Genomic DNA, 25,220 nt, shown 5'->3' with positions numbered 1-25,220 from the left:
CGGTCCTCCCATGTTGCCCTATCTATGCTTTCGATTATCTTATTTTGGAAATCTATGCGCGCATCCGGTTTCTGTAGGTTCTCAATTTTGATTCGCGTTTGTGCCGGGAATGTGATTTAGTACTTGGGATTTTTCTCTCGAATGTAATAATATATCAATTAGAAGTCGTTTCATGCATTTTATTATTCTAATTCTGTATTAGGACAGGAAATTTGTGAAAAAAAACATCATTCTCACTTGTAATAGAAATATTTCAATAGAATAACAACTGTTTGCTTGAAACACTGAATTTTATGAGAGAATGATCATTCTGAATTGGGACAGGGAATAAATAAAAGAACAAAAAATCACGTAAAGAAGTAGAATTATGCTGACTTTGAACAAGGAATTTTCGAAAAAAATTAAAATTAAAGGTTACGACATAAAATTTCAGTAAAGAAACATCATTTTGGGTTCTGGGACAGGAAATGACAGGGAATGACAGGGAATTCGTAAAGAATTATAATTTTCATTTTAGAATAGGCAATTTCCTCCAAAAATTAGAGTTTGAGTTTTTGATAGGGAATTTCCGGAACAAATTATATAGAACTGGGAATTTTCCATAAGATTAACAATTCGGACAAACAATTGCAACTTTTATTTTTGAACAGGTTATTTCGTCAAGAATTATAATTTTGATTTTGGATTAGGCTATTTCCGTAAAACATTAGAGTTTTGACATTGATATAGGGAATTTTCTAAAAAATCTATAAATATGAGATAAAACGCGAAATTTATACAAAGAATTACAATTTTGACTTGAAATAGTGAATTTTCTAAAAGTGTTATAATTTTCAGTTTATAACAGTGAATTTCAGTAAAAAAATGTAATTTTGTCACTTGGGCCTGGAAATTTGCTAACAGAATTATATCTTAGACTTTTAAACATGAGATCACAAAAATAAGTGTAATTTTTACTCTATGACAGGGAGGTTTAGCAAAGAATTTCCGTACAAAAATTATAATTTTCATTTTGGGTTCACTTTTGAACAGGGAATTTCGTTTAATAATTATAATTTTTATTTTAGAACATAAAGTTTTTGTGAAGAATGACATAAATTGACTTAGAATAGGGGATTTTTTTACATGGAATGGGAATTTTTGAAAATTATTTTTATTCTGATTTATGAAAAAATGGCCTCAAAAAATCCCCGTTCCAATTCTGAATTTGTCAGAATTTGGAACTTCCTTCTTCGAAATTTTGGTTAAGGGAAGGTACTGTATTTTTGAATTTAAATCAAAATTTTGTAAGTAAATGTAGTTCTGCTAATTTTTGACATGAAATGGTAATGTTTGAAAAATAATTTTAACTGAACTATAAAAAAGTCGTTTGCAAAAACAACCCCTGTTCCAAGTAAAAATTCGTCATATTTTGTAAATTCCTTGTTCCAGAACAGAATTTAAAAAATTTTTTAAATTTTTAAACCCGGGAAACGTATGGAAATTTAAATTCATCCTTCTGGTAAACAGTCTGATTTTACGATTTTTCGTAACAAAATATTAATATCTAAGTAGGTTTCTACCAAAATATTTTGTACTATAAAAAATTTTTAAAACCTATTTTTTGGTTTAGCTTAAATTATTATTTGAAGAAAATTTTATTTACATTAAAATGTAACTTTTTGTATAATTCGTTGAATTATATATGTACAATTGACATTGTATTTCTGAGATCCAGCATAATGGCGTATCAATTTGAATCTCGATTCAAATCTGGGTTTTGTCAACTTTATACAGGAAGATCAATAATTTACTAACTGTTGGTATGTACTTAAACCCATTTTATTATAGACTTTATAGATTTTATAGACTTTGTGGACGTGAAGTCGTATCTTAATGAGCTTCTATCTGAGTCAATCTATCGATGGCTCATTGGAATAGCAAAGTAACTGACTATTGCGATTACAAGTCCACGCTGTTTATCATTAGTTTTTTTAGAAGGGAACGATTAAATTATTTTTATTAGTACTAGGAATCACAGAAATGCAGTTAATCAAATAGAGAAATATCGCTTAGATTTCAAAAAATAACTACTTGGCAAATTAGCATTTATAACGTACCTACATTTTTTGCTTATTCTGCTTCTTTAGAAAATAATTAATGAAATTTAGTTTGTTCAATGCTGTATTAAAAGAACAATTTAAGTTTATTTTAATACATTCAATTCTTTTAATAATAATAATAATAATAAGAATAACTAAAATGATAAATGAAATAATAAAAGGCCTCGGTACTTAGTTGGTTAGGTTTTCGGACTTTAAGTGAGAGGTCTGGGTTCGATCCCTAAGGCGGTACCTCTGGGAAATTTTCTGTTTATCTTTATTGAGGTTCTAGTGGTTCAGATACAACCTAAAGCTATAGGTGCCTACACCGCTCTTTGTCCATTTTTTCTCTTACTTCCCCCTATATTCAAGAAAAGTACCCTGTTTCTCGTTTTTTCTTCTTAAATGCGAATTGAATGCATAGAACCAAATAAGAAAATCTGACTCTTTTTTTATTAAACGTTAATTATTTTTAATCAAAAAGTCTACTGTTATATTTTTGGTTCAAAATTTATCTGTTTTAGTTAAAAAATCGACTATTTTTTTGCAGATTTAAATATTTTGTTGAAAATTCCTTTATTGAATTTTTCAATTAATTTTGTGAACTGTTATGTTTTTTATTGCTCATTGATCTTTTTTGGTTGAGCATTAAATTACTTGGTGTAAAGTTTAACTACTTCATTAAACAATGATTCTACTGGTTCAAGGTTGAACTATTTTGTTAAAAATTCTTTCTTTTTTGGTTAAAAATTAATTTTTTTAACTGAAAATTTAACTATTTCATTTTGATTTAAAATTACGATTTTTGTTGAAAATTCATATTTTCGAGTTGAAAATTCATATTTTCGAGTTGAAAATTCAATTGTTTTATTCATAGTGAACTTTTGGGTTGAAAATTCAACTGTATAAATGCACTATTCTGTTAAAAATGCAATATATTTCGATTTTTAATGTTACGAGTTTCAATATTGAATTCAAGATGAGTTAACATTTATATCTTTAATTAAATTAAATTTGTTAAACAATACATTTATAATTTCACATTCATAATAATATTATTCATTTTAACATTTATTTATTATAGTTTCGTAAAAAATCACCCTATTTTCTGTGTTTTGAGGGCATGTTGGATTGTGTAATGATCTGTGACGAAAAAGGGTCGAATTGGAAGAGGGTTCAAAATAGCGTGACGTATTTTTTGAACGACCCTCAAAGGAATTTATCTAGTTAATTCTTCTGCAAGTTAATATTCATGACTTAGAATTTGAAAAATTGTTTTCGTCTAAGTTAATAGAGATAAGGAATTTCGTTTGCCTTTTTTGGGTTTTAAATTAAAAAGGAGTGTAGGGTTATGGGTGATTTGTCAGTTGAAAGTCTATATTGCGATTTTCAGGGGTCCACTGATTTACCTTTGGAAGATCTCACGATAATGGGATGCACCGTTGGTTTCAGCGTTATGATCGATGTGCTTCGAGGATCCACCTTGTGGTTTAATGTAACTGAGCATGCTCTGTTGCACGCGAGGTGCGATTTTAAAGATTTACTACAAACGACCAGATACTTTATGATACCACTTAGCAGAAGTCAATTCGTCGATCCCCTCATTCCATTCCAATTTTCATACATCCAAAACTCACATTAACAAGACCCAAAATATACTTCAAAAGTAACTGCATATTTAAGCTAAATTATTCTCACACATTTACTATACTTTCTTCAATGACGTAACATTCATTTTAATTCCCGTCTCGATTAAAATTCAATTTAAAAACTCATTTCCACTTTGTATGAGGATTAAAATCTGTACTGCATTTAATTTTATGATAAAATTTTACAGAGAATAAATAGTTACATTTTAAGATATGTTCCTTAGAAAAAAATGTATCGGTTATTTTATGATTGGGCAATTTTTATTTTCAAACTCTCATACTTGAAACATTCAAGAAAACATTAAACATTCCATCAAATATGAAATAATGCCATCAAATCATTTCCTCTTAGGCTTGCGGTCTATTTAATTCCCGTTTCGATTAAGTTCAATTTAAAAACTATTTGAATTTTATGACAAGGATTAAAATCTGTACTACATTTAATTTTATGATAAAAATTTGCAGAGGTTAAATAGTTAAATTTTATGTTATATTCTTTTATGGGTTTCTTTAGAAAAAATGTATCGGTTATCTCCCTTTATTGAGCAGTTTTTATTTCTAATCTCTCATATTTAAAACATCAAATAAAACATTAAACATTCTATAAAATGTGAAATAATCCCACTAAATCATTTCCTATTAGGCGTGCAGTCTATGCTTAAGTAACATTCAATTTAATTCCCGTTTCGAATAAATATAATTTACAAACTCATTTCACTTTCATGACGAGGATTAAAATCCGCTCTGCTTTTTAAGATTGCTTTGAAAAAAGTACAGAAGTAGCATAATAAAAGGAAATAGTCCAATTAATTAGAAAGAGAGTTGTTGGGGCGGGGATGGGGTATAGACTTTTAAGTCGATCTAGAATTAGCAGAAATTAAATAGTTACATCTTAAGTTATATTCTTTTTTTACATAGAATTTTTTGATAAAAATGTGCAGGTTTTAATACGTTACATTTTGTATAGGTGTATAAGAAAATAATTCCCGGATATTGTCTGATTGGGCAGTTTTTATTTTCAATCTCTTATACTTAAAACATTCTTAAGAAACATTGAACATTCCATAAAATACGAAATAATCCCACAGAAGCTCAAGCGACATTCAGTTTAATTTCCGTTTCCATTAAATAAAATTCAAAAATTCACTTCGATTTCATGATGATGATTGAAATAGGTGATGGTTTTTTAAGATTAAAAAAACATAAATAACATAATAAGGAAAATAGTCGAATTAATTTTACATCAAATGTTTTGATAAAAAATTAGCAGAGGGTATATAGGCCAATTTTAAGTTATATTTTTTGTAATTATTAAAGAAAATAATTCTCTGGTATTTCTTGATAATAATCATTGTTCGTTTTACATCTAAAACATTATTATATGTTCAAAGATAGAATATGCTCTCGCGTGTAGTGAAAGTTTAATGTTTTTAAGTTACAAAATGATTCATTATAATTAATTTAACCTTTTTTAACTTGAATTTAAAATATTATTAATGAATTTATTAATAATAATAATAAAAATTACCAAATTAATTTATATAATATTGAAGCATTCAAATAAATTCTTCGTTAAAAAAAAGTAAAAAAAAGAATATATAATAGTAACTTAAATCTTGTTATTAAGGGCATGTGATATTTAGAAAATTGTTGATTTTATCAGTTTTAGGTTCCCCCGACTTTTTTTCTAGAATAATAAATATTTTGTAATAAAAATTTGGCAAATGATAGCGAACATGTTAACGGACGTCCCCACTCACTGTTTTTGTAGGTTAATTCAAAAAAGTTTTAATTTAGCAAAATGTGATTAATTTGCATAGCGCTTAGGAAATGGTATCGATTTTTTCAGTGTTAGATTCCCCCGGCTTTTTTCCTAGGATAAGAAATATTTTGCCTTCAAAATCTGGGAAATGATAGCGAGCATGCTAACGGACGTCCCCACACACTTTTTTGTGTTTTTTTATCCAAAAAATTTTGATATTGCGAACAACGTGCGTGTATATTTCGAGGTTATGTATGTTACAATTCACCCGAGCGTTACTTCCAAACTACACAATATTTTTGGCCGAAAACTTTGGACTTACAAATAAACGTAGTAACTAATCTCCCGGAACTAACCTTGCTTGCAGGCAATCAAAAAAGTTTATTTCATAAATAATTTCCAGATTATCGGAAAGGCAGAGATGAAAAACGACGTAACATTAAAATTATTATTTTTAAGCTCCTTTTGCGCTGTAATACCTGTGAGTATGTAAATATATTTAAAAACTGATTCCTCTTTTGAAGATTTCTGTTTTTAATCATTTAAATTTAATCACTTCGTTCAGAACTGCTAACTCTTGAAGCCTGCTGCAGATCAAATATTGTTCAAATTTATATGCATATCTAAAAAAATTTTTATTCACGAATTGTTCAAGCCAAATTTTTAATTTTATAGAACTTTTTCATTCTTTGCTAATGGCCTTTAAAATTAGAGAATTTTAAGATTAGCCATTGGAAAAATACAAAGTGAATTATTGTAAAATTGTCAATGTTACAAATTTGGCAATGTTACAAGTTGTGAATTTCTTCGGCGCAAACTAAAAATCGTTTAATCTACGTAAAAGTTGCTTAGTTATGTTTAAAAAAGAGCAGGCTTTGAAGCAATCTGACCGTTTATCATCGAAAGCGAAATATTGTTTCAATGAAATTAAAAACCATTGGTCTAAAATTTCAGGTAATCGCAATAACTAAATTTGCAAAACGATCTCAATAAGACAGTAATCAAGATGGCTAAAGCAAACAAAAGGTTTATACAAAACATCAATTTCGCGCATCTTCACAATGTCAATTTTCCACAATCATTATCAAGTTGATTTTCTTATTTCCATGGCCTTCACATCGAATCGGTTTTCATAATTTAAACCAAAAATTTTGTGCGGCAGCAACTTTTTTCCATGCAACCTTAAGATTTAAGACTGTTTTTCCTGTATCGGCTGGTTTTAGCAGGACATTAAGGATCATACAATGTATTATTTCTTTTTGAAACAGGCTCTTTGGTCTTTCCCCCTTCCTCTCGCCGCAATGTCTCTGACACCCCACCAGATCGACCTTTCCCTTCTTCTTCGACTCTCTTCAGCAAGACTACCCACCCCCACTTTTCGTCATCGTTCACGCCGACCTCAACTCAACCGCTATGCATCGACATCGAGCAACAGTCTAGCGGTCGGTACCGGCCGGTAAACTTCTGTGGTAATATTCCCAAACAAAGTTTTTATTAACTAACTACAAATCATAATGGTTTTTACAAAATCGGAATTAGTTCGTAAGTGGTGTGTCCTTTTTGCTAATTAGTGAGAGATACCAGACTTATACCTGTAATCAACAATATTGTTTCCAACAAACTGTGATGTGCAAGCTAAAATTGTGACAACTAAAGAGTGACATCTAAATTGAGATTTGTCTAAGATAGGCAGGATTTTCAAACGGATGTGACTTTCGGGATGCGTGTAGACAGTGAAAGTTGGAATATTCCAGATATTACAACATTCCGTGTTGCGTGCCCACAAATGTTTAAATGTTGCCGTTTCCGTAACCGATAGAGAGGGTTTCCGGCTTTGGTTCTGGTAGATAAGGGTGTACCTATGCACGAGAGATTAACCGGTCACGTAGCCGATAGACGTGCGACTCACGAGTTTCCTGACACCTGGCCAACCTGGTCTCCCGGTAGCAATGAACTTTGTGTAAGTCCAATACGCTCAATGCGAGAAGAGTCTGCGGAAATAGAACTACGAATGTGTCAACACTGCATCATGAAAGGTAGATTTAGATTTTTGCTCTATCTTTTTATTCTGGAGAAAATTTCAATCATGTCATGTTGTTTCCGTTGAAGGTGTTTTTGGATTATGAAGAAGAGACGGTGCATCGTTAACTGTTGCGTGATAAGTGGCTGTTGAAGTGGACGTAGAATACATGCTTTAAACTTGAAGTATTCAAAATAATGAATCACATTACAAATAAATTGAGATTCCTAATGGGCAACATGTTCAAATAATTCATTCTGTTAGCTTAGAGTTGGTATGATTTTTTATTATTGACATGCTAAAAGATCATCTTATGGCTTATGCATTGCACTAAAGGAAAATTAACAGCATTTTCAAATCATTATTACAGTTAGTTTAGACTTAGTGTGATTATTGATATGTATTGTACTAAAGGAAAATTAGTAACATGTTCAATTCATACATACTGATAGTTTAGAGTTGGTACGCTTTTTGATTATTGACACGCTAAAAGATCATCTTATGTCTTATAAATTGTACTAAAGGAAAATTAGCAACATGTTTAAAGCATGCTTACTGCTAATTTTGAGTTGCTTTGGTTATTGATATGTATTGTACTAAAGGAAAATTAGTAACATTTTCAATTCATACATACTGATAGTGAGTTGGTACGCTTTTTGATTTTTGACATGCTAAAAGATCATCTTGTGTCTTATGCACTGTACTAAGGAAAAAATTTATCCGGATTTTGAAGATGTTCAAGTTAATTATCTTTTTACCTTATGAGCAAGAACCATGCTGAAATATGCGTATTTGTTATGAATTAAAGTCATGCATCAGTCACAGTTAAACTCTTGTTGGTAAAAATTTGAATGTGTCACATTCTTACTATCGTTATATATATATATATATATATATATATTATACGGTTATTTACATACAATATTGATTGGTATTGATTTGATTGAGAAAAGAGGAAAGAAAATGAAATACGTAATGCAAGTTAATGAAAACTTTAAGACATCAAAAGCGTCCAGTCGTTTGGAACTATTTTTCATGTATTTTAATGTTTGCTATACCATAGAAAAAAATTCGAATGGTTTTTAACCATCTGCAGAAGTAGAAAACACATGAAATGGTGAATTCAAACCTGCTAGTTTTATTAATAAAAATTTACATTAGGGTTCTCAATTTTTCATAGGAAAATAACAATTTTTTTCAAATAAGAATGCACTGTGTCCTACTTTGTTCATTTCTTTACAAAACTGTTCTGTATGGATAATATTTAGAGGATGCGCACTGCTCATCGACATTATAGCTGATAATGACGAAAGTCACGTACCTTAAAAAGGAAATATTCTCATGAATAAATACGTTTTACGATTACAGTGATGTGATATAAGAAAAACTCGACAGAGTTACCAACTGCGTTGATATGTGTTTTCATAAATAACCTAAAACATTGAAAAATTGCAAAATACAAAAAAAGATGTGTTTTTTTCTAGCAGCAGGATTCTTTGACAACATAAATAGAAATTTACACATGATTTAAAAAAAGTATACAATAATTTTTAGCGAAAATGGGAAATTAGGTTTAAAAAAAGACATAAATATCGGCTAACCAGCCTCTAAATACTCTTCGTTGAAAATTGCGCTCAGTTTGACAAATTTGTTAACAGAAAGAAAACAAATTAGGATACAGTGCATCTTTACATTAAAAATAAACCTTCATTCTATATAATCCTATTCCACTTGGACCCAAAAAATATTGTACAAAATAGTTACTTACGAGACAATCATTTAAACGTAATGCAAAAATACATAACACTCAAGAGGTATGACAATTTTCATCCAATGCTTTGATGTTGTGCACATATAACTTTAATATTTTATGCAGACTTTGTTATTTAATAGTTATATCCAAAAATAATAAAATCTATTTTGTTTCATGATCCTTGGTTATATTGTTTAAAAAATAAAAAATAAAATAGTTATAAATTCAAATATTACAGAAAACGCTTATCAAAACAGTTGCTTCTTTGTGAAGTAATGCAAATACATAATACTCAAATTATCACAATTATTATGTATGAAATAATAATGTAATATCAAGACATTGGATACGAACATACATTTAATATTGTAACCAGCTTCTCTTATTAATAGTGATGTAACGGTGGCCTTATTAGATAATTATAAAAGGAATTCTTTTAATTTATGTTATACTAAATAAATATTAATGTTAGAAAAACTTTTTGTTTTAAACGTTTTTAATCAAATTTATGACAAACGAAATAGTCATTAGATTGTATAAAAATAAAATAAGTAAAGATGAAGAGAGATACAAAAGGGTGAAGAGGAAGAAATTACAGTTAGATAACAGTTAATCATCTAGGACTCCCACTCCAGTTCCTGGATGACGAATTAAAATGATAAAACTGTCATCTTTCTAAACGACGTACAGTTTCCTTTTGTTTGTGTATTACTCCTAGAACTGTACATGAAATTATAAAATGTAATATGCTCAGGACTTTAGTACACAATGAGAATTACTACAGATGTGTAATGTGTCTATCAAAGTAAAAAAATTTGAATCAATAAAAGATAATCAGCTGCAATAATTTTACTTATGTCAAAAATTTAAAATTTATCATTGAATATCGTATCAATGTTGGAAAAAAGTGAAGTAACATACTAAGAAATGAAGTTGTTAATTGTGGAATTTGCAATTACTGTTTTATTTTACATAACTAATAGAAAATCAGAAAACCGCAAAACCGAGGAATTTCATAGTAGTCTTGAAGATGTATTTGAGTAGTAACCATATAAGTAATGAGATTTAATTTTAATTTTTCACTTTTACATTATAATATTTATATTTTTATCATGATTTAAAGCATCAAATTCTTTTTAAAAAGAAACTTGTAAATTTTCCGTATGAAACACTAAAAATTCTTACGTTTTAGAATGATAACAAGAAAAATGAATAACAACTTGATTATTGTGAATCTAGCCTGAAATGGAAAAAATTCATGACACTTGTTTTATTATGAACAATATTGATTTAACCTCCAATAAGAATGAAATATTAAGCTTTCTTTTTCTGTTAAGATTTCCAATGACGTCATCAAACAGGTTTACCTGATAATAGGGTTGTTAGTAGCTTATCTTTTCTAAAAAGAAAAAGAACTGATACATAATTTTATTCGTATGAGGAAAAAAGTCGAGTTTGAAATGATCCAATATGAGAAGATAATGAAGTACTTTAGAATAATTTGTTCTGCAAGAAGGAGCATACTCTTTTCAAATATGTTTTTTTTCAACAAATATATTATTCGCAAAATTTTATGTCTTTTTCTATAAACACATAAAATTATCTTGATCTTGTTGACCTGACATTGATCAATTATTTTCTAACATAGGGCTTTTGCTGAACGAAAATGATCTTTAAAGTATTATAAATATGAGAGAATGACCATTGTATTAGAATATAGTTTTAAATGTTGATATTTGATAGCATGCATTCATTGTTTCCAAGTATTAATGAGTACAGAAAAAATAATATTTCTGCAGAAAAATAGCTGTATTACATTACTGCAACTGCAAAAAATGTCATTAAATTGCTCTTTTATTCTGTGTTTTGCAAGATCGTTACGTGAGCACGGAGCATATAAAAGTTAATGACTTGAATGATTTTGCTTGTCAAGCATTCCACCCTTCACTCTCCTGCTTCTGGTCCGGTATTTCACTCAAAGCTTAAGAGTTAAGCTCGTCTTAAATCCGCTTCTTGTCAGCTGATTGGCTCAATTGAGTCTTGAGCTTAACTTTCCAGCTGGCTTTTCAGTTTGAATTGAAATGCTCTCCTCTAAATATCCATACATTTATTCCATAAATAAACTTGATAAAAGAATTTATTATTCTATTCACTTGTTAGTGTCTGTATTTAATAGGGTTTATGCGTTTTCTAATTTATTTATTCTTTAGTTCCAGGCCTATAATTCTTTTTTCCACAAACAGGATTTCTTAATTGGCAACGTAATTGAATCAGCATCTGACGCCATAAAAGCAGTCCCTTAAATTCTAATTATCTTCAATCTAATACTTTCTCCACAAGACGCGAACGAAACAAAATAAAGCGAGAAACTAGAAGCTTCAGAAGTTCCCAGATAAATCCTAATGACACTGATTATTCTACATGAATAGTAGCAGCCCGCACCTTTCCTCAAGCTCCACATATTCTACAATCACTAACTCGAATTGCGAGGTTTTCAACATCCAATGAACAAAGTATAATTCGCCTTGATCTTTGCAAACGGCACACGATCTTATCGTATGAGAACGCTGTATAAAACAATTTTTGTTGAGATAAAACGATTGTTTACCGCGAAACATCCTATAGATTCGAGTCAGTTAAGTCACGTCGTTTCGCACATGTATGGTGCCATAGGTACTCAGTTACGACTTATAATATACTATTTTCTTAATGCAACATAATGCTATATTCGTAAGATACCACTGTTGAAAATGATATAAATTTTCACGCATTTTTCACTCAGGAGAGCAGCGGGTAATGCGGCGTGAATAAGGTATATCAATCGTTAGAAGGGAAAATATATTGCAATAACAATTTATGCAATACTTAGATCAATATCTAAGCTTTGTTTTATTCACGAGGAAAAATTGAATCTATACAAATTAAGATACTTAATTACTAAGTCTTTCAAAAAATTCACTTGCGTCAATTTTACCCTGTCTGTCTTGAGACAATACGGCGCACAATGTTAATTTGATCTCTTTGAAAATTATAAACAATTTTCTAACATTCGAAAGCACAAGTTTAGAAAAATTAGATATCTATATTCATCTGCAATTAAACTATTATTTTTAATAATTTTATTATTTAATATTTAGAAGACCGATTTATTATTAAAATTAAGTGATTATATTTTTCAACCAACAAGATGATTGGCAATAAATTCGTTGAATTTTCAGCAAACAAGTTAATTAATTTTAATAAAAAAAGTTGTATTTATTACCTAGCAAAACAGGCTGAATTTGAACAAAATAGTTCAATTATCAAGAAAATAGTAAAAAAAATTAACAAAATAGTTGAATTTCCAACCGTTTGAATGAATTTCTAGCCGTGTAGTTAAATTCTTAACCGCATGGTTGAATTTCTCACCATATAGTTCAATATTGTCGAAAATTTTCAATCAAATAGTTGAATTTGCAATCAAGAAAGACGAATTTTCAAATAAATGGTTTAATTTTGAAACAAAACTGATTAAACTTGAAGCAAAAACAGTTTCAATTTGCAACCAATTATTTAAGTTTTTAACAAAATAATTAAATTTTCCACCAAATCAGATTAATGTTTAACCAGATAGTTGAATTTTTAAGCAAAAATATCAAATTTCTAACAAAACAGATCAGTTTTCAGTTCAAGCAGACGAATTTTTAACAAGAAAAATTTATTCTCAGATAAGAAAGATTTTTTTTCAAGAGAGAAAAAAAAATCAACCAAACTGTTGTATTTTCAATAGGACAATAAAATATTAATTTTCAACTATAATGTTAATTTTGAACGAAATAGTTAAATTTTCTACAAAATAATAAAACTTTCTACCCAAGAAGACGAATTTTCAATAAATAATTGGAATTTTCAAACGAAAAAGTTGAATTATTTATGAATAAGTTGATTTTTCAACTCAAAAATATAAATACTTTACGAAACAGTTAAGTTTTTAAGACAAAAGAATAATGTTCTATGAAATGTCGAATTTTAAACTTCAAGCAATAAGAACTTACAACAAAAGAGTTAATATTGAATCAAATATTTTGGTTGTAAGATTAAAAACCATAATCTTGCAACCATTAATTAAAATGAAAAAGTTAGTAGTTAAATTTTCAACTAACGATGATCGTTGTTAAAGCAGAAATTTGATATTAAAGTTTTGAGATCAAAAGTTAAATTTTAACAGAAAAATTATTTTAAACAAAATAGTTCAATCTTCAACAACAAAAGGTAGAATGTTTTACCAAAATATTATGAATTCAGAACCATAAATATAATAGAATGTTCAACAAAATAGTTATATTTCCAACCGAAGAGATGGTTCTTCAAGTAACAAAATTAATTTTTAACAAACTAGTTTACAATAAAATGCATACATTTTAAACCATATTGTTAAATTTTCAACTAAAAACTATCAATTCACAGCCAATAATGGAATAGTTAACTTTTCAGTTAAAACAAATAATTTGAAACTAGAAAAAAGCGACTTTTAAAAAAAAATTCAATTTTCAAGCAATAAAATAAATGTTTAATAAAGTAGTTAAACTTTTAACCAAGTAGTTAAATAAATAAAAAAATGAATTCTCAATGAAAATTTAATAATTGATTTTTTCAACTAAAAGCAATAGATTTTCAAACAAAAATAGAATATTGACAAATTTACATTATCAGTGTAAAAAAATAATTTTCAACAAAAAAGAAACAATTTAAAAAAAAAACAGTTAAATCTTCAATCAAATAGTAGAAGTTTTAACCAAAAGAGATAAATCCTGATAAAAAACATAATGGTAAACTTTTAAATTAAAGATAATTAACTTTCAAAGAAAAATAGTTGTGTCTTTGTAGTGGGTTCACATCTTGATTTTTCCCCTCCTACGTCACAAGTAGTCACAAAAGTTGTTCCCCCTGGATGTGTTACATAGTCTCTTAACGGTCTCATAATCTATGGCTGAACCAACACAAATACTGTTGATTCAGCCAAATCGTTTTCTGAGTGTAAGATATCGGTGGGTAGATGTCTTACGTTTCCTTACATCTGATATTAACGTATTTGCGAATTTTACTATTATACCATATATTCTTATTATACCACTGTACTATATTCCTATTATACGATAATGCATATAAATTATGGCAATTAGATTACCTTACGACGCAATTCCACGAATTAAGTCACCGTTCAAGAGTCATAAGCTGACTTATGATCGCCTACGTAGGTCTGATTATACTTTTCAAACGGAAGAAGGATCGAATCTGTCCTTCAGATCTCCTAGTTCAGGCTATTTGGTGCTTTCAAATGTACGCTCTACGTTTGTTGTTGAAATACGTCACTTATGCTAAAAAGGCATGACTGAGCATTGGTTATTGTGCTCGATACGCCCTTTTCGAGCGTGTTCCATTTTATGGCTTAATATGCCTCCGAAACGATTACTTTTTATTACCACTTTATGACCTGCTCAAAACTTTATGCCTGGTACAAGAAGCCTTCTCTTAAACCTTTTTTTTATAATCAAAAATAAATGTTGTTTAGTATAAGTAGAGCATAAGAGTGAATAATTACTCTTTTTAGTAAAGAAGTAGGGTAGATCGGGGCAGGACCGACCGGTTAACATTCATTGCTCTGTAAAAAGTTAATAAGCCGTAGAATTTAGCCTTCTTTTATTATTTCGAGTCCAAAATGATTGACTATAATATTTTCATACGCATTAATTATCTTAATAAAACAGTGATTTGATCATTAATTATTTTTAACAAGCTGTGTTTCGTTGGTCTTGTCCCGTATGTTGGGGCAAGACCGACTTCTGTTTTTTTATGAAATGGAAATATCTTAGGATGTAAAATTTTATGGTTGGATGCTTTGGTATTTTGTGCTTTGGAAAATTAACTTTTAAATATTTGTAGCAAGAAATAAAAGGTCTTTTTATTAAAAATCGTAAAGGCTCTGTTATGACTAATTATTTTTTGAAATTCTGCTATTTGCTGTCCGAACAATTCAGATACCACCATTTTGTACAGATTATAGAGAGAATCTTAGCTGAAAAAAATATTATCGTATGACCATTTGAAAATATTCAACGAAGAATGGTTGTTACTCGCTGAAAATATATTTTTAAAAATCTGCAAAAATATGTGCATTTCCGAGTGAATTTCTTCAATCCTTTGTGTGCGCAATGGCAAAATTTAGAATCAAAAATAATCATTTGGTATTTGTTATTTGTTAACTGACGGAGATAATTTTGGAAGCAAATTGCAAACTTTTGCCTTCTGGATATGGTGTATGTAGTGTCAATGTGCAAAAAGTTGCACTAAAATGTTTAACAAATTATTTTCTACTGTGGAAAATACAAAGGGCTTTCTGATTATCGAAGGAAAAGCAGTAGCAGTAGCACATGCAAGGTCTCCCGCTGTGATTGTCTCTCCTTTGATAATCACAAAATAACTATTTTTGGTTTAAGCTTACTTCTTCTTGGATGAAAAATCTACTATTCTATTTTTTTAATTCAGAATTCATCTCGTTTAGATAAAAATTCTATGATTAATTAAGTCATTTAATTATTTTGTTGAAATAGCAAACAGGGTTAAAAATTCAATTTTGTTCTTCAAGCTTCATTACATATTTCAGTTTAAAAATTATCTCTTTGGTTGAAAGTTTAATTATTTTATTAATAATTCATATTTTTCTTTCAAAATTCAGCCACATGGTTAAAACTTACACTATCTTGTTAGAAATTAATTTTTATTAGGACTCACCTCTGTAGATGAATTTTTTTGTTGAAAATCAATTTTTTTATTTCAGAATTTAACTATTCTATTGTCAGTACAAAATGTACTTGTTAACCGTTTAAAAATAAGTTATTTGATTAGAAGTTCAACTATTTTGTTGAAAATTTAACTATTTATTGAAAATTAATTTGTATTGTAAAAGAAAAATTGTGGTCGAAAATTCAGCTGTATTTTGGAATATTTGTCTTTTTGGATAGAAAGTTTATCTCATTGAGTCGATGTTTTTTCTTGATTGAAAATGAATATTTTTGTTTAAAATTAGGCTTTCCCACTTGAAAATTCAACTGCTTAGTTGAAGTTTGACCTTTTTTATTTGGAAATTCGACCATTTGTCTGGAAATCTATCTTACTTGGTTAAAAATTTAATTATTTAAAAAAGTTATTTTTTAAAATAAAAATTTCTATTAATTGTTTGAAAGTTGAACCACTTCGCTAACAATTAATTTTTTCAAGATTCACTTCTTTGGTTGTAAATTTAACTATTTTGTAGAAAATTCTTTCTTTTTTTTTTTGGATGAAATTTAATCGTTGCAACTGAAAATTTAATCATTCAATTTTTGGTTAAAAATGTGTTCTTATCTCTCTTGTTTGTCTCATTTGTTGAAAAATCACCTTTTTGGCTAACAATTCCTGTGTTTTGTTCAAACTTTGTCTTTTTTTGTACAAAAGTAATCTTCTTTGATGAAAATTTAACTAATTAAAAGAAATTTTTTATTTTGTTCAAAATTTGTATTTTTGGGTAAAATATTCATCTTTCTGTTGAAAAATTATCTTTCTGTTGAAAAATCATCTGTTTCGTTGAAACATTTGACAAAAATTAAATTTTTATCAAAAATTAAGTTTTTTCTACAATTCATTTATTTTGTTAAAAAGTAATTTTTTTCGTCGAATGAAATTTTTTGTGTAAAATTCGACTGTTGGGTTAAAAATGCAACTGTTCTTAGTTAAAGTTTAATCTTTTTTGTTTGAAAATTCGACCATTGGGTTGCAAATTCATCTTTCTTCATTGAAAATTACCTTTTTTGGTGAACATTCAGCTGTCTTCTAAAAAAATTCGTCTTTTCGGTTGACAATATATTTTCACTAAGCCTTAGCAATTCACAGCATTTTGGTATTTACATTAATTTTATTAATAATAATTTATTTCCCTATTTTCATGAAAACCCATGTATTTCCTCTATTAAAAGAGCATTTTTTGTTATGTAAAATGAAAATTTTACAAGATTAGAATTCTAGTCTTAACTTTTAATGGCCAAGGAAACTTGAATTCCTACGCGAAAGGTCAGGAAATTGTGAAAAAAATCTTCTTTTACCACCCTGGAGTTGAAAAAAGTTATCTCCCCATAATCCGAGATTAGTGTTATTGCTTTTTCTTCTAGTTTTCGTAAATTCCCCCAATGACGTCAGAAAACTTTGTCATAGTGTTTTCACATTAGGAGATGACGTCAATTCATATCGTTAGTATAAAAATTTCTCTTCTAATACAATTTCTAATCATTTCTTCTCTAATTTTCTCTTCATTTTCGAACTTTTTTCAAAAGAAATCATTTCCATCATGAACATGATTGCCCTATAGCCTATAGCCTATAGCCTATAGCCTAGAACTAACTATTCTCTGTCTATTATTGCCACTTTAAATTACTAAACAATTAGATATAAAAAAATTGAGCGATCTTCTCGACGTAATCTTAATTTTATCATCGAGCTGAGTCACGAGACGAGTTTCTCCTACACAGTCTTATAAATCAGGAGAAATTTTCCGGAAGCTCTAGAGATTCAGATTACTCAATATCATCATATCTAAAAAAAAATTTCATGAGAAAAATCGATAAGAAATACATGGATAGTTGTAGCTTCCAGGAAAGATTATTTCCATAATAGTTAGCGCCTATCGATGATCCAAATCGCGAAATCGGCTCTGGGGCTTAGATCCCATTGAGAATAAATTAAAGTTATCGATTAGTGATCGAGTCTACTTTCTAGACATACTAATTATCGCCGCCTCGCGAAAGGGGATCTTGCTCATGGTACCGTTCATCTGACGAATCAATTAGTATTCGTGATGCAACGTCCCAGGCACTATGCGATTAATCGATTTCGATGGTCGACCATTATTCGATCTATATGGAAAAATTCGAGGAGCTGACTTCCGAAATTATAGGGTTTGGAAGAGAAAATAGTATCAGATATGATAACGTAATTCCAAAATTGCGAAAAATATGTATCATAATTATTTGGCTTTATGATACATGGTTATGATATGGTTCTATCATCAAGTCTCGAGAAGTTTGATTGATCGATTATTGGATTCATTCAAGATTCGAATTCACTGATCCATAAACATTAAACACCTTTTATGGATCAGTAACTTTGGCTATAACAGTGATCGAATTTCGTGCATCGGATATGAACGTGCTTTGTTCAATACATTGTATGTGACTTAGGTTCACCTGGGTCAATTAATTACTATTCTTAGTGCACTTTGGGTATCAGATCTGATTTAAGTTTCCTTCGAAAGTGGGCACATAACTTTGCTAGATGTCGATTTTGTGCTTTTATATGATTAGGTATACATTCATGTTTTAAATTAATATTATGTCTTGATTAGTAGATTAGAACATTGCTTTGTTTTAAATTAGTATTTTTTTGGTTGAAATACTAATTAGCTGTTAAATACTTTTATTTAAAATTGATCTTTCTTGTTTGAAAATGTAACTACATTGTTAAAAATTCATTTTTTTTCTGTTAATTATTAAAAATTTCAGTTAAATATTCATTCTTTTGGTTGGAAATTATTATTCTTCTTTAGATGAAAATTCAAGTATTTGGTTGAAAATTCATGTATTTTGTTGAAAATTCTTCTTCTTTGGGGAAAAATTAATCTTATTGGTTGAAAATCTATCTTTCTGGGTTGAAAATTCAACTATTTTGGTTAAAAAATGTAACTACAGTGAAACTCTTCTATACCGCCAATTTTGGGGCTGACAGTGGGTGGGAACTAACTCATTATAATCCGGTCCGCTTTTGTTTGTTCATGCTTGAGTGCTCGCCTGAGTGACAGTCGCATATCCCGCGCACCCCTCGTAGCTAGTGTTACATCTACATGCGGCGCGGCCTCAATTCTCGGAAGGGCTATAGAAGGGAGGGCTATTGAAGAGTTTCACTGTATTTTGTAGAAAATTATTTTTCCTGCCCTGAAAATTCAAAATATAGGTAGATTCAAAATATGTTTTCTTGAAAATTAGTCTTTATAGATTGAATATTTATCTTTGTGGGTTGAAAGTTTAACGTTTTTGCTTAAAAATTTAACTGTTTTGTAGAAAAATCCTTTTTTTTATCTTTAAAAATTTTTAATCTAGGTTAGTTTTCTTGCTTGAATAGAAAATCTTCCTTGGTTAAAAATTCAAGTATTTTCTTGAAAATTAGTAATTCTAGATTGAATATTTATCTTTTTAGGTTGAAAATTCAACTATTTGGGTTACAAATTTAACTATTTTGTAGAAAATTCCTTTTTTTCTGTATTGAAAATTCAAAATATATGTTTTTTTTCTTTCTTAAATAAACAATCTTTCTTGGTTTAAAATTCAAGTCTTCTTGAAAATTAGTCTTTTTACTTTGAACACTTGACATTGTAGGTTGAAAATGAAATTTTTTGGTTAAAAATCCAACAGTTTCATTAAAATTCTTGTTTTGTTTAAGAATTCAATTATTTAATTGAAAACTAAATAAATTAGTTTAATTTAATATAAATTATCCCCCTATTATTCCCCTATTTTCATAAAGAATCACCCTATTTTTTAGTCTTTTGAGAGCGTTTTGGGCTGTGAACTTTTGAGATATTTTTTAAAACACTTTTTATGGAAAAAATTTATTTTTAGCAAATATTGCCATTTTTTATTGTTTCAGACTACCAGTTTCCAATAGACGTATCTGGCGTTTCCAAAGACCATCCATTCTTGGAGACAGATTCTCTGCATTCTCTCTTCAGGAGACTTCATGCCCTCAATCGTTGCGCCAATATGAAGTTGGACACACACCACACACATCACCAACACCACAATATCAGTCATAGCAAAAACGTGAGTAGATACTGTATAATAAAATTTTACTGAAACTATTCCGTAATTCTCGTAGGCGTTCGATGACAAACTATTCTCCCACGAGGTCTTTTTTCCTGAAGGACACCTCCAAGTTTTCTGTTTCTATACATCAGAATAGATACAGAAGAAGAGATGATAAAATCCTTTTCTTTTAAGAATTTCCTTTATGAAACTAAGTATCTCAAGGAAGTCTTTCAATACTTTCAATCCTATAAAAATTATAAAGTATCATAAAAATCGTTTAATCTTTAAATGCCCATAAACCCGTCTAACCTTAAAAGCAAGTTAGATAGAGGTGACCCTGATATCCATCCTCTGAAACACCTGTAAAAGTCAAGAATTGAAGAGGTGATGTTGTTTGTTTACCATGATTTATTTTTTATCCATTTTAAAATGAGAATAATTTTAATTATGTTTTTACATTTTGTAAGTTAATAAAGTCGAGAATGTTTATTTGATGTGAATAATTTAAATTAATTGAAAATTTACATTTTAGAAACATTTCAGAAAGCTAAAAGTGTTTTATTTTTTATGTTTGTTAGGTTTAAAAACTATCGAGAAGTATTAAACAATAGAAAAAAATGTCCTTCTATACAAAATCCTTTATAAAAATTGTTACTTAAGTTTAAATTTTAGTACCTATTGCAAAGAGGATCAGATACTTAATTTTCATTTTTAGTATAAAATACTACAAAATAATCAGAAAAAAATTCTGCAAAGAAAAATCGAGTGCAAAAACGTTCAGGTTGAAAATAATGAAGGTTCCTTGTGTTTCAAACTCAAAACACAGTTCCGTTTATCCAAACTTTAAAACGACCAAACTTGGAAAAATGCCAACTTAGAAGCATTTCAATTTTTATAGAGTCAAAATGCCATTGCTCAATATATATTTTGGGAGAAAAATGTTTATTTTAGCAGAAAGAAAATTAGAAGCATGCAATATTGTTGGTTTAATGCCGATTATATTAGGACAGTAGGTCAAAGCTTTTAAGAGCTTTTCCCCATTCTCTGAGACTTAACCCAATTATATTTTCAAATTAGCTTTTCATTTGATAAATATAGATTTTAAAAAATGACGGAAACTGAAACAGTATGTCTTATTTTATGAAAGAATGCATTTTTCTCATAAAGAAGAATTTGTCTCATGAATTAAAATAAAAAGCATTTTAAATAATATTTAAACAAATTTGAAATATTTCAACTTCGAAGGACAATTACTTAGTTGTAGAATCGTAATCACTTTTCAGGCATTGGTTTAATTTTAAATGTTACTTATTAGAAAATAACTTCTGTCAGTTAATAATAAAACATTTTAGAAAGAAAAAAATTTATATTTCGAAACAAAATTTAGTCGATAACATTTCTTATTTCTATGATGAATTTCTAATCAAAATTTGGGTCCTCAGAGAAGTAATTGAAATCACTGATTCCACAAATGTGTTCAAAAATGCTATAAAATATAATGATCCTCTTATATAATTATTAATATTTTTTTAATCTTCAAAAGAATAAATCTTAAAAACCATCTAAAATGAGGAAGTTTGCTATCAACTATAAATTCATTATAAGCAGATTTTAAAATTCCAATTGACTATTATTCAGCTATATCGAATAAATCTTGAACTGAATTAATCTTTGTATAATATGATATCTTGGACCTGGAAAGGGAAAATACAGTGATCTTCTAGAATCGTAGATTATTTATCCGGATGAATCATAACTTCCCTCTTGACGTTCTTGAATTAACATAAATCGTACGTCTTGTGAAGTGTCTTCTCCATGATACTTTTGCATTGATGGTCATTGTTATGCATATCTTGAAAACTTCTATACCGATCCTTTTCTTACAGCAAACCATCAACCCAAATAAAGGATTTCGTCCTGATCCTATTTTTTATTATGCTTGATCATGTATATGTATATTCCATTTCAAAAATGCTAACAGTGAGAAAAAACGCTATTCAGTCAAAAGTAGGCACTTTCGCGCTTGTTCAAAAACAGATACTGTCGATTAAAATGAATACTCAATGAAACAATGATTATTTATTTTAGCTCAACAATGATGCTACGAATTCGATCGTATATTCATTTGTGTCTATAAGATCTGCTTTTGAGCGAATGCGAAAGTAGGCACTTTTAATTCATTATCATTTTTTTCTTTGTGTTCTTTTGATCTCTTTTGATGGGTACTTGAGCAATCCTATCATCAATTCACATGCGATTGAAGTTATGAAGAGCATCAATCCTTGTTTGAATGCTAATTTTTTTCAAGTGTTTTTTTCTAATTCTGTTTACCTTTTTTTCTTCAATTTTTTATCTCTAAAAAAATAAGGCCCCATTAAGTTCGCATTAGAATAATATGACGTAGATCCCATGAATCATTCCATACTCTGTAATCAGTCCCACGCCTGTTTTGTCTTATACACACATTAAAATGATGAACGTAGAATCTTCTGTCCTCTTAATCATTCATGTCAGCGTTTAAGCCCCCTAAATCTTCGGATTAAATTATTTGTCCACAAAGAAAAACTGAATTACGAATTACGAAAAATTAAGAATAAAAAGTTACTTTCAATAGACCGGTTCGGCTGATTCACTCTGCTACGTTTATAATTTATTTTTTCGAACAAATTGTTTCACATTCGGCCCGAGGATACTATTTATTATGGGTAATGAACCATTGAATGTGCTATATTTTTAAATGGCTTTAAAAATTGAAAAAGAGTTTTGCCGTTTATGAAGAATGCAAATTGCAAGCCTTAAACTCGAGTCTTGTACCAACAATACCCCGTTTTTCAGAATCTTTCTAATTCAATTTTTCTCCCTATTCGGATTTTAGAAAGACGATCGATTTCAAATTAATCATTCAGGTTGGATTTTTAAGGCTCTTATGTTATTTAATCAGGGTGGCCGAAGATCAGTGAAAATCTGGAAATTAGGGATAAGTCAGCGGATGCCAGAGAAAAGTCAGAAACTTAAAAAAGAATCAAATCTTTTATTCCAATTTTAAAAGATTCTAGGTTAAAAAATTTTAAATTGTAATATTCTAGTCTTTAAATATTAATGGTTAGGGTAAATGAGAAATGAGTCAGGTACAATTAAGGATATTTTAAAAATTAAGCTTTGCGGCCAACCTGATATAATATCATTGTGAATAATTTGGTTTTACTTTTATTTCTATTTTTCAGCAAATTTTGTTGAAAACTTAATAATTTTGTTAAAAAGTAATCTTTTTCGTTAAAAATTCTTTTTGTGTTGAAACTTTAACTATTTTGGCAGAAAATGATCTTTTTGTTGAAATTCGGTTGAAAGTTGAACCACTTTAAAATATATTTTTTCTAATATTCACCATTTCTAGTTGAAGATTAATTATTTTAGTTAAAAGTTCATCTTTTTGGTTGGAAGTTAAACTATTTTGTTAAAAATGAATATTTCTTAATTGAAAATTCAATTACGTGAGTAAAAGCTGAACTACTTCGTAAAAAAAAGTTTTGGTCGAAGGTTTACCTATGCTTGAAAATTTAGCTATTTTGTTGTGGATTCGTTTTTTTTGTTTCTTTAAAATTAATTTTTTTAGCTAAAATTTTAATTATTCTATTTATGGTTGAAATGCGTATCTCTGTTTGTGGAAAACAAATCTCTTAATTTTTTAATTTTCTTTTTATTAGTTAAAAATGCAACTGTTTGGTTGAAAATTAAATTTTATATTGAAAATTCTTATTTTCTTGTTCGAAATTTGTCAATTTTCAGAAAAATTTATTTTTCTGTATGTTTTAAACATGCAGCTATTACGTTCTTCGTTGAGAATTCTTCTTTGTAGGTTAAAAATTCAATTATTCAGTTAAAAATGCAACGTTCTTTTGTTAAAGCTCAATCTTTCTTGTTCAAAAATTTACATTTGTAGATAAAAAATTCATGCATTCGGTAAAAATTCAACTATTTTGTTGAAAAAATTAATTGTTTTGTTGAAAAATTTGGACACAAAATGTCGTTTTCTTACTGAATGTTCATTTTTTTGTTTAAAGTTAAACTGTCTTTCACAAAATTAATTTATTTCATCGTGAATCCAAATATTGTCGATTGCAGTTCAATTTTTTTAATCATCAAAACTCAATTTAATATTCCTTGTTTAAAAATTTGATCATACGTTTGAACATTCATCTTTATTGGTTCAAAATTCAACAACTTGTTTGACAGTTTAACTATTTTGTTGAACATTTGTCTTTTCGGATTGAAAATTCATTCTTTGTGGTACAAAAGATCATGTTTTTGGTTGAAATAAATAAATTGTAATATTTTCACTTGAGATTTTTATATTGATTTTATAAAAGATTTTAACTTCAAAATGTTACAAGATGAAAATGGTGGTCTTCGAATATTGTTGGTCAGGAAAAATGAAAAACTAGTCAGGGAAAATCAGGGAATTTTAAAAATGAAACTCTTTGGCCACCCTGATTCAATAGACTTTGGCAAAAATTATTCTGACATGCACCTTCTTAATACGGAAGGAGTGGATCTCGGTGATTTTGTAACTGATAGATCATCACCTGTTCTGTAACTTTCATTCCCGTAAATGGTTTTGACTTGTACCTTTTCTCGGTTGTGGTACACGTTTTACCCTGCAAAAGTGCAAAAGTGATACCAGAGCAGCTGTTTCTACTCTTACCGGAAGTTAAGTTTACATACATATTACATATACATATAAAAGGCGAGAGGCGAATGAGAAATAGTTTACAGCCGGCCCCCCCGGGAATGGTAATTATCTTATCCTGCTTTTATTCTGCCGCATCTAATTATCCATTTTGTGATTTCGAATAGACAAAACGGACCTTTACGTGTTTAAAAGGTAGGAAACTTGAAATTATATATTTGAGGGAAATAATAGGACATTAATTTCCGGCCAGTTTTGTTTATTATAGATAATTTAATTACTTCGTGCGTCTTTAAAAAACTTCTTTATTACTTTTTTTTCTCTTCTGAAAAACTTTCAATTTTCGATTCAGCATAAGATCAAGATCTTTCACTTTTAAAAATTTTGATCGACGTCTCTT

General features: G+C 28.8%; 1 protein-coding gene across 2 annotated transcripts in view; it reads left to right on the top strand.

Annotated features, from left to right (window-relative positions):
• The window catches only part of LOC117169157 (rho GTPase-activating protein 7), a 407,356-nt gene that overhangs the window by 339,781 nt on the left and 42,355 nt on the right, over positions 1 to 25,220 (top strand). For both annotated transcript variants that reach the window (XM_033355372.1, XM_033355371.1), the window contains one exon: positions 19,976 to 20,148. In XM_033355372.1, the coding sequence (XP_033211263.1) occupies positions 19,976 to 20,148 (173 nt within the window). The remainder of the gene's footprint in view (positions 1 to 19,975; positions 20,149 to 25,220) is intronic.

The sequence above is a fragment of the Belonocnema kinseyi genome, chromosome 3 (assembly GCF_010883055.1).
Source record: "Belonocnema kinseyi isolate 2016_QV_RU_SX_M_011 chromosome 3, B_treatae_v1, whole genome shotgun sequence".
Taxonomy (NCBI): Eukaryota; Metazoa; Arthropoda; class Insecta; order Hymenoptera; family Cynipidae; genus Belonocnema; species Belonocnema kinseyi.
The sequence above is the reverse complement of the archived record's forward strand: the minus strand, read 5'-3'. Positions and strand labels throughout refer to the sequence as shown.